The sequence below is a fragment of the Coptis chinensis genome, chromosome 1 (genome assembly GCF_015680905.1).
Source record: "Coptis chinensis isolate HL-2020 chromosome 1, ASM1568090v1, whole genome shotgun sequence".
Lineage (NCBI taxonomy): Eukaryota > Viridiplantae > Streptophyta > Magnoliopsida > Ranunculales > Ranunculaceae > Coptis > Coptis chinensis.
The window spans coordinates 4,610,044-4,621,236 of record NC_141456.1 but is presented as its reverse complement, the minus strand read 5'-3'; the positions used below and the strand labels follow the sequence as shown (position 1 = coordinate 4,621,236).

Here is an 11,193-nt window from a genome sequence, read left to right as displayed (position 1 = left end):
GTATTTACCTTTAAAAATGGATTGGAGATGTATATTATCTTTCCAAAACATGCATAAGCTTCCTGCTGTACCTATTGGGTCTATTATGTTTGAGTTAGGGTAGTTTATTTTGGATTTGAGTAAGAGTATGTGTGCCTGGGGGCATTTCGTTTCTGATAGAAAAATGATGTCTGGGTTGTGGGTTGATATAAGGTCCAGTCGTTCGTTAATCGCAGAGGTACCCCCGCTGCCTCTACAATTCCAGGAGAGAATTTTCATAATGATCTTGGGGGTTGTTCTAGTACAGCCGCCAAACCGCGAAAGTTATGTAAATGCAAATAACGAGAATATGTACGAAATCTGGAAAAAGTTGGTTGTGAATGTACCTTAGTATTTCCTTGTCGAATAGCAGTGTTCATCCGCACAAGAAATTCTGAAGAAAGAGTCGTACTAACTTCTTCTAGACCAGGAAGAACATTGCTGATATCGCTCTGGTTATAGTGATCGTGCCTAAGAACCCGAGAGCCATGTTGGTAGTAGTTATTTGTTGCATGAGAATGTGATGTAGTCTGTATACCTTGTGCCTCTTGTGCATTGACCTCATGAGCATTTCGCCAACAAATTGGTGATAGTAGTATGCTTGCCCGGTTATATTTGAAGTTGTTCCCATAGTGTAGTTGTTTGGAATGATTGTTGTATCTGCCCCCAAAAGGCCATAGTCCAGTGCTACTGTACCAGTGGTCATTCCAAGTAACCCAGAATTGATATTGATGTTGGGTGATCCAGTAGGAGCATAGCGGTCATGCTGCTGAATACTTGGTGTGACAATGCTCATGTTAGTGGTTTGCAACATATTTTGAGCTGAGATATAATTGGCAACAAAAGGTGAATTGAGAAATTGGTTTAGACTTGCATTTGTGAAGTTGTGCTCTTGCATGAAGGTATGGGGATTGGTATTGTTACTGTTAAGTGGCTACTCTGGTGGAGGTGGTTGATTGATGCATGGACCAAAATATTGCCGATATATCCGATATATTGCCGATATATATCGGTATTTTGGTACACCGATATCGATATTTCCGACATATATCCACCGAATATAGTATCCTTTTTTTCCCGATATATATCGTAATTTTCGATATAAAAGTTTATATCACCGATATAATCGATATATCCGATATTTACGATATATATCGTTTGACTTTTTGACCATTTTTTAATATGAAGATTTCCGATATATCCGATATATATCGGCAAAATATCCGATATGTCTGAAATATATCGGTGAGATTAGAGAGTTTGGAACAAAGGGTGGGCGCTGTTATAGAGTTTGGAATAAAGTGAAAAAAAAAAAAAGTTTTTTGCTTTAGCATCTCTTTTAGACTTTTAATCCATTTCCTTTTCCCTTTGTCAGCAAAAAAAACATCGGATTCACACTAACCTTCACAGTTCACAGTTCACACCAACTCTCCTAAAAAAAAACATCTACAAAAAAAAATTCACAAAAAAAAAATCTCTCCTCAACCTTCACACCAACTCATCATCAACATAAACCAAAGTCTAGTACTCAAATGAGCTTTCAAGTTTCAATAACCCACGGGGAAAAAATATAGCAGCATTTTCTGTATCCAGGTACTCATTTTCATTTTCTGTACTCAAATGAGCTTTCAATAACTTTGATCATGAGATTACTTTATAATTTATATGGTGATGCACAAATTGTTAATGTTGGTACTGCTGTTAATGTTACTCAATCTGAACTTGGGAGTGTTGGGTGAGTTGTTTATAACTTTTATATGATACATCTACAAATTTCATTATTCATGCTTGATCTAAGTAAGATTATTTTCTTTCTTCTAGACATTAGACCTACCACATTATAATTCGTTAACAAATAAATAAAAGGAGCCCATGATGAAGTGAGTAAACGAAACAGAAAATGTCTTGGAATAATAGTACTAACGTGTTCTTCATGATCAGTGTGTTACTTGATGAGAGATGTCGGTTGCATTTTGAGGATGAACTGATGAAGAAACACTGATTTAGTTTATAGTTCTGACAAAAAAAAACTAAAAGAACAAAAAGTAGACTTGATATGGGACATAAGAGAAAAGAACGGATTGGACATTAGATAAGATCATAGGGTCCTGCTATTGGCATGGGCAGATGGGCCAAATTGCTTTTCCAAATAGTAGGACATGTGTGACCAAAATGAACCTTACAACTAAAAATGTAAATTACCATGATTCCAAGGCCTAATATTTCGAAATCGGACGATATTTCAGACCCTTCAAAAAATGAAATATATCGGAAATATCGATATATCAGAAAAAATAATAAAAAATCAGTCAAACATCGGTCAAAGTCAACAAAGTTAAAAGATATATGTCGAATAAGTCGGAAATATCGATTATATCGTCGAAATAAAGATATATTTCGGTTTTACCGATATATATCGGGCTAAAAAGCCTTAAATATTTGGCTGCGAAATATCGAATCTTTCGATTTCGGATTGCTTAAAAAACGAAATATTTCAATGACATATCAATTTGTCGTCCAAAATTTTCGGCCTTGAATTAAAGCTTCTTCTTTCCTTTTGTTGTGCTTAGCTAGCTACCTAGTGATTAGTGTTGATTGCTTTTACCGGAATAGATTTGATCAATGTTTTTTATGAGTATTGTTCGTCTTGGTTATCTTTCTACCTTTTGGACAAGTGTTTGGTAGTGGTTTTGATTGAGATTCGATTGAGGTTACAAGGGTTAATCTGGCAGTAAAGATGACATCGGCGGTGAAACAGTGAAGAGGTCTAGGCGATTGTTTAGATAAATATATGCCGACTGAGGGCGGGTTGGGTTCAGTAGTGATAAATATTGAATCTTTCTCTACCTTTTCTATTTCCAATCCTTTTTGTTATCAGTTTGATGGTGGTGCCTGCCTAAGGTGGTAGTATATGTCCAAAGTTACGGCAGATCAAAACAATTTCTTTCATCGATTGTTGGTATTGGTATTCTGTGCTGAGTTGAGGAGTCTATATTCCAATGTTGCTGGCAATAAACTGTCGTGGTATGGGTATTGACTCAACAGTTAAGGTAATACTAGTCTACTAGACCTCATAAGGGATCATTTTGATGGGGCATATGATAGGATCACAAAGAAAATTTAATTAGTTTCCTACAAAAATCAATGTAGCTATTATGTTATCTATAAATTAAGGTAGCTATTATGTTAAAATAAAAGAAATCTCATAAATTCATAAGAACTAAATTGATCTACGTTGAGAAAATGAATAAACCTACGTTGAGAAAATGAATGATAAATTGAGAATGTTGGACTTTTATGTTGTTATATGCATAGCTCGTTCATTTTGATTAATTAGTTATATTTGTCTACGTACATCATTTCAACGTGTTCGGAAAAATTGTTTCGTAGTTACATATTTGTCTAAGAGAAAAATGGTTAGGAAACCGGATATTGGTTGGTCTCATGGCGTACCGTTGGATAACAACAAGGGGAAGTTTAAATGCAATTATTGCCAACTAGAATTTCATAGTGGTGGGGTCAGTTGCCTAAAACAGCACTTATCTGGGGTTGGTAACCAAGTGGCAAGGTGTAAGGAAGTGCCTGGACAAGTAAGAATTGCAATGCGAGACCTACTACAGGATGGCACAAATAAAACACTTAAAAGAAGGCGCAGCCGCGAAACTTCGAGTCGAGGAGACAATGTAGCTCATTTGGACGATGATTCCAGTGATTCTGATGCAGAAGAAGAAACAAGAGCATACAAAGGGAGGGGTGAGGAGTTTCAGGGCATGCAACATGCATGAAGAAACTCTGTAGCTGACCAATGGGAAGAAAGACAGCTAGAAAGGGAAGGAGAACATGCAAGAAATTTTCGGCATCGTACTACTTTTGTGTCAGGAAGTGGCTCTGGATCAAGCAACAAAGGAAAGGGATTAATAGGTTTGCGGAAGTCCAAAACCATGAGACAAGAAACAATTGATCCATACACTATTAGATAGCCGAGAAACGACCAACCTAGTGTCAAAGACATGGGTAAAATGAAGAGATGGAGGCAGAAGTTGGGTAGACGGATCGGGTTCATGGTTCAATTTTGCGAGTACCTCCACATGCATTAACGACAAACAATCCATACGCATTACCAACCAACTATTGATTTCATCCAATAAATGTCCCTCCTAATCGAGTGAAAGGACCAACTACTGAAGAGGTACTGGGAAAATATTTAAAGATGGAAAATGATGATATCGACAAATTCGAAATGGAAGTAGCAGAGAAGTATCCAACTTATGGATGCACCATCATGTGTGATGGTTGGTCTGGGACAAGAAAGATATCCCTCGTTAACTTTATGGTCTATTGTGACGGGGAAACAATTTTCAAGAAGTCTTTCGATATCAGCATTGAGCCGAAAGATCACAAAGCCGTATTTAAGTTAATGAAAGAGGTTGTTGATGAGATAGGTGCAGAAAATGTGGTGCAGATAGTAACTTATCAAGGTTCTGCCTACAAAAAGGCTGGAAAATTGCTGATGAAGACACCAGGATATAATTTATTTTGGACACCGTGTGCTTGTCATTGCATAGACTTGATGTTAAAAGATATTGCCAAGTATCATCGGGTGGCGGGGTGTATCAGCAAAGCTCATTCAATTACAAAGTTCATTTACAATGTATCCAGGGTCTTAGCATTAATGAGGGAGACATGTGGTGGCGAAATAGTTAGATCTGCAGCAACTAGATTCGCCACAAACTACTTGTCTCTCAAAAGTCTCCAGCAGAAAAAGATATCGCTTAGGCAGATGTTCGTGGATCAAAGATATCTCGACACCCCATCGGCTAAGTCTGTAGAGGGTATGATGGCTGTGGAGCAAGTCGCTCAAGAGCATTTCTAGAATGATGTTAACTATGTTGTACAAATTCTTGAACATTTGTACAGATGCCTAAGGTTGTTGGATGGTGACAAGAAGCCAACAATGCCATATGTACAGCAAGCCTTTGAAATAATGAGGGAGAAGATCTCTGAAATCCCTGGATGTGGTTGGGTCCTTGATATTATCGACAAAAGATGGATAAAACAATTACTGCATGTGCTACACACAGCTGGTGAGTTTACTTGATTTAGTTTGAGTTAATTAAATTATTTCTATTTCAAATATTCCTAAAAGTTATGTTTATTTCTACTAGCAATGTATCTGAACCCAGAGTACCAATACACATTGAAGCTCGGATTCTCCGATCCCCACAAAAAAGCAGTTATAAAAGTAGCAAAAGTGTTATTTAGTGATGGTAGCAAACAAGCAAAAGCATTGCATTAGGTAAAAATAAGAATATTGATATTCTCAAGTTAGAATTTGAATTTTACATTTATGTTGGGTCACTAACACTTTGGTCTATTAGATGATGTCGTTTCGGGATCATGTTGGGGAATTCGGTACACCTGCAACGCAGGCTGGAATAGCAATTTCACACCCTGGTAAATGAAATAATTTTTTCATACTCTCAATCACTCAAATGCATTGTCTATAGATAATTAATATGTGTTTTTTTTTTTTTTTTTTTAAAATAATGCATCTGAATGGTGGGAGTTGTATGGTGGTGATACAGAAGAGCTAAAGAAGTTGGTGATCAAAATCCTTTCTCAAACAACTTCATCATCTGGGTGTGAGCGCAATTGGAGCACATTTGGCCTAATTCACTCGAAACTTAGGAACCATATTGGCGCGCCAAAATTGATGATGTTGGTGAAGGTCCACTACAACTTGCGTTTGAAGCAGAGACGTGCACAAAATACAGATAATGATCAAATTATTGACCTCACCCAAGTATTTATGGATAATGAACAAGTTGATCCATTGGTTGACTGGGTTATTGATAAAAATCTTTTAGCGCCTGTGTTGGATACGGAATCAGGTAGGCCTGACCCAGATGTTGAAGATATGGTCGACAGAGTAATAAGAGAAATGACGATGCGCCTAGTTTTAGTTTGGGCCCCGAATTTGACACACCTCTCCAAACACAAGATAATTTATCTAAGAGCATCTCTAGTGATGACGAGACAGAAGAACCTGATACTGATGATGATGATAGTGGTGGTGGTGATGGTGACAACAATGGTGGTGGTGGTGGTGGAGGCAATTTTAACGTTCAATTGCATTACTCAACTGATGAGGAAACTCCATTGGACCCACAAGATGAGGTTGCACCCAGAAACAATAGTGGTAGAGGAGTTCTTAATGACAATTCCCAAAGAATGTATGAGCCAGGGCGTGGAAGTGTTGGTCAAAGAAGACAACGAGGACACATTATACGAAATGATGTTGATATTGATTCAATTTCTTCTAATTTTGAAGCAATGAGTATGAGTTCAGGGACACATGACCATGACAATGAGAGTGTATATGGTAGTGGTTGGGGATACAACCAATCAAGAGATAACGATTATTCTAGTGGCATGATTAGTCACCCTGCAAGTAGTGCGTCATATGGTTATTCATATGGATATTGGATGGGGGCTGATCAACAACCTTATGGCGCACCACAACTTGAACTAACATATGGACAACTCTATCCAAGTTATGAACCTGTTGGAACTACACCTGGATTTGTTGCATTGCGCCCAATGTATAGTTACACCAACACTCCTCGAATTGGAATCATGTTAGAATTTCCAACACAAAAATATGAGTGGCATGTTCGACAATTTCTCAACGGTGGGTATAACTCTGTATACACTTGGGTAGGGTATTGTGAAGCAGTTAGGATTCAAGAATCGGGTATGGAAGTTGACCAGCCACGTCACTCGTTTATGTATTGATGACTTGATGTAACTTATTTATCTTATTTTGTAATTTGAGAATTTGAGTACATTAGATTATGACATTGTGGTTAATTATTTGTCAATATTTTTTTTTATGGTTTTCTTGATAAATAAATGTTGCTATTATGTCCTCCGATATATCCGATATTTCCGATATATTAGATATTTCCGATATTTCTGATATTTTAGATAGTTTGGGCTGGTCACAAAAAAAATGGATATATCCGATATATCCGATATATATCGGTTTTTGGGTACACTGATATATTCATCGATATCGATATTTTGGGCCTTGGATTGATGGAGGTGTGGCTGGATGATGATTCGATGAATCTTGCCTTTTTCCCCATTATGGCTCAGTCATGTTGTAACATTCGTTTCCCTGGTCGTTCATGAATGGTGATTGGATTAACGTGAAGAGGTGGTTGCGGCCTAATGCTAATTGGATGATGGATTGGGGTGCGTATTGCTTCTTGGGTTAGAGGACCAGTAGTTGGGCTATTTTGGGGGTGGACTAGGTTAGGTCCCAGTATAGATGATGATAGTGGAATAGCGGTTGTTGGATTGGCGATGGCCAGTGGGTTTAGTGGGAAGGGATTGTTAATGTTTTCAATATTTGGGAAGATTTTTATACTGTAAAAGGCGAGGGCAACTATAAAACGAAGAGGAGTTTGCATGGTTTGGTGTTTCAGCAGATTGAAGAGTGTCTTGAAGAGCGTATGTGTTTGGTGAAGATTGGTCGGGGAGAGATGGGGATGAGTTGGAGTTATTTGGGTTAGGATTTGGGGAGTTAGTGTGTGGGATTTGAATTGGACTTGGATTGGTTTGGGTTTGTAGTTGGTGTGCAAGTGTATCTTGGGCTATAGGTGGTGTGTCCACCTCCATATTAGTAGCCAATAGCCCAACCAGATTTGGGAGAGTGATGTTGGATCCTTGTACACCAAGTGTTGCCGATATTTGTGATGTGAGGTTGGGAGTACACGCTGCATGTACCTTTTTTGTGGTGCTAATTTGGTCCACGTTCACCTCATGTTCCACAAGAGAATCTGGGGCACTCGTATCTTGTGGGGTGTTATGTTTGTCCATGTCTACATCATTTTCCCCAATTTCTGTAAGGGTTGCAGTCGGAGCAGCTACTTGATGGTGGTTACCGGAAACAACAACCCTAAGCATTTCAAAATCCCTGAAGTCCCCTTGATGAGTGGGGGTATTTACTGGTGTTGGATTGGTGTTATGGTTGGATGTGGGTGGTGTGCTGGGGTTTGATATTACTGCTAGTGTTGTGTTGGGTATTTGGAAAGGTTGGGTTTTGCAATTAATAACCCTGTGCCCTATCCTTCTACATTTTGAACAAAAAGGGTATGGCAAGTTTTCAGGAACCAATGTGACATAAACATATTCACCATGCAAGGTTGCAGCTTTTGTACCCGGTATGATGGGTTCACTAACATCAATTTCGATTTGCATTTTGTAACCCACTGTTTTGTAGGGGAAACCGTCTTTGGGATCGATTTCGATAACATTACCAGCATTCGATGCTATATCAGCCACCGCTTGTTGGTCGTAATGATCGAAGTGCAGATTTTTGAAATGAAACCATAGTGGAACAGTATTAAGAGCAACTTCCCTTGGAATTAGCTGAGCATGGAATTCTTTGATTAGGAATAGGTGACCAAGAACATGGATTGGTTGTGAGACCAGAATTCTTTGCCTCTCTGTATAGCTAGGAAAGCTTAAGACAGAGATTGTCTTCTATAACTAGGATATTCATGCCTCGGTGTCGTTTTAGTTGAGATCGGATTGCTGTTAGAATCACTTCTGTATCTTGGGGAGTGTCTGTATTAATTCTGCCAACAAGGCTGAAGTTCCATTGTTGGTGGTTCTTTTGTAGTGTTTCTTTCCAGATCATGGTTTCTTTTTGGTTTTTTTTTATGCTAAAATCTTGTGCAAAAGAGTCTGAAAGCTCTTCTATATTGTGATCCATCTTCAGTGACAGCAGTTAGGTCTATGCAGCTATGAATTATCAGATAGGTCTATGTAGTAGATCGAAGCTAGTACAACTGATTTCTTGAGATCTTGTGTGGATGAACCTGCACAATAAACAAGTAAATAGAGGATTAGATAAGAGAAATGGAAGTTATTGTAAGGTTTGTAGGGGACAACTTCTGATCCGAAGTTAGAAGGGGATATACGTTGCTCAGCTAGTGAGTGGTGGTGAGTAGTGTAGGCTAGGTTGGATTTCCCAGAGCTTGACTCCCAAGGTTGTAGCTATCTCTTAAGAGATGGAAACCCATAAACCAGTTAATACACTTTTTTCTTCCTATGGTCTGGTTAAAGTGTTTGGAGGAGTTAATTTCTGAAATTTGGCTCTTGAATCTAGTAGGATATGCTAGGGTAGTTATGTCTTTCTACTAGATAGGGCTTGCATGTATATATAGCTAAGGATACTCACTTTTGTGTGACCAGCTTTTGTAACCCTTTCTTGTATTATTCAGTAAGATAACATAATCATGATCATGCTTGTTCAGTCTGTATGTGGACTTTCGGTACCCTTACCATCTAATAATTTATTTATTAATACAACTTATTCTTTTATTCCAATTATGTGTTATATATACATGAGATAGCATTGCATGACATAAATTCAAGTTTTACTTGTGATCCCCTGCGGCTCTCTTATCTCCTACCATCAATACCGCAACAAAAACTTTGCTATTTCCTCGAGCTTTTAGTTTCCTTACTGCTGCGAATCCTCATTCAGTTCCTATCAATGCCTTGAGACGGGCAAGAACAACATCGAATTCGCTTCATTTTCCACTTTCGTGTATGCTTCTTATGTAATGTTAACTATATCCTCTCAGCAAAGTTCACTACCATAGTGCGTTGTAAGGTAATCGTCTGGATCGAAGAATGAGTGACTAACAGTTGGGAGTTGGGATGTTGGGTAAAGCCTAACTCCAAAACACTCCAAGCTGATTAGAAATCCATAGTCTTAAGGCCCAATATACCCAAAATCTAGGGGTTCCATATTTTGTGGCCCAATATCTAAAAGATTTATTTAAATATAAAAGTATCTAAAATGTTCTTAGTGTGATGAAATCAGTGGGCTTATATGGATGCCCACCATTGATCTGTGTTTATCCTGATAATCCTGTATCTGGTGTTTATCTTGATAGCCCTCTATCTGGTGTTTATCTTGGAAAGGAGGTTATCTAGTTGTATATAAAGGTAGCCCCCCCCCAGATTGATCTCAATGAATAAGAATTCTCTCTATCTCATTCTCTCAATGATTCAATAAATGTTAAGTTAGTGTGGTGTTATTTCTAAGTTTGTTTAATTCTAACACATTATCGGCACGATAGTCTCTAGCTTTGGATTAAAGTTACTTGAAAGATGTCAAACCTTACTAAACTCGATTTTCAAGCTCTTTCAATTAGAGGCGACAATTATTTATCATGGCAGCTGGATGCCAATATCCAATTACAATCTAAAAAACTTGGTGATGCTATTAAAGAAGGAAACAAAATGAGCCTAGACGAAAAGGCCACAACTCTCATATTCCTACGTCATCATATTCATGACGACTTAAAAAATGAGTACCTAACAGAGGAAGACCCAGCAGGTCTTTGGAAATCCCTGAAGGATAGGTATGATCACCAGAAGATGGTCATACTACCAAATGCTCAAAGTGAATGGCTCAACCTGAGGTTCCAAGACTATAAGACGTCACAGTTTGAATACAACTCTGCTTTGTTTAATATAGTTTCTCGGTTGAAATTGTGTGGTGAAAATGTAACTGATGAGCAGATGTTAGAAAAAACTCTTTCTACCTTTCATGCCTCGAATGTGCTCCTGCAGCAGCAGTATCGAGAGAGATGATTCTCCAAATATTTTGATCTTATAACATGTCTCCTTGTTGCGGAGCAAAATAGTAACCTTTTAATCAAAACCCACAACTCCAGACCAACTAGGTCAAAGGCAATTCCATAAACAAATGTGTCATCACGGCCAATTTCTAAACAATTAAAAAAATGAATATTTAAAATATAAATATCTCAAACATCACTCGGTTCAATTGTCTAAAAACCCAGGCTATGACGGGGTGGATACAATACATGTCAAAACCTAAAACCCACATCATAAAGAATCTTAACAATAAAAATAATCTCCAAAATTCTCTTTATTACTTTATGAAAGTCTATCTTCCATCTAAAAATCATAAATATAACATTCTAAGAATAATAGGTCATCAACATTGTATTCTCATTCCATATAAATAGGGAACTACGTTATTACATACTTCCAAAATAACAGACCTAATAAAAGAACTAACGGACTGCTCCAGATCAAATCCAAATCAAACGCCTCGGTTCCATT

The 11,193-nt window shown here is 37.8% G+C and overlaps 1 protein-coding gene and 1 long non-coding RNA gene across 2 annotated transcripts; both read left to right on the top strand.

Annotated features, from left to right (window-relative positions):
- Nucleotides 1-4,479: 4,479 nt before the first annotated feature.
- Nucleotides 4,480-5,426, top strand: LOC147521496 (uncharacterized). Its single transcript, XR_015194050.1, has 3 exons — nt 4,480-5,102; nt 5,184-5,314; nt 5,397-5,426. It is a non-coding gene; the product is annotated as an uncharacterized LOC147521496 (long non-coding RNA).
- A 4,783-nt stretch (nt 5,427-10,209) lies between these two features.
- Nucleotides 10,210-10,695, top strand: LOC147521495 (uncharacterized). Its single transcript, XM_086565812.1, has one exon. The coding sequence runs from the start codon at nt 10,210-10,212 to the stop codon at nt 10,693-10,695; it is 486 nt and encodes a 161-aa protein (XP_086421938.1).
- The last annotated feature ends 498 nt before the right edge of the window (nt 10,696-11,193 follow it).

What these genes read in the sequence shown, in the direction of transcription:
- LOC147521495 (XM_086565812.1), top strand. Translation starts at nt 10,210, where the DNA reads ATGTCAAACCTTACTAAACTCGATTTTCAAGCTCTTTCAATTAGAGGC.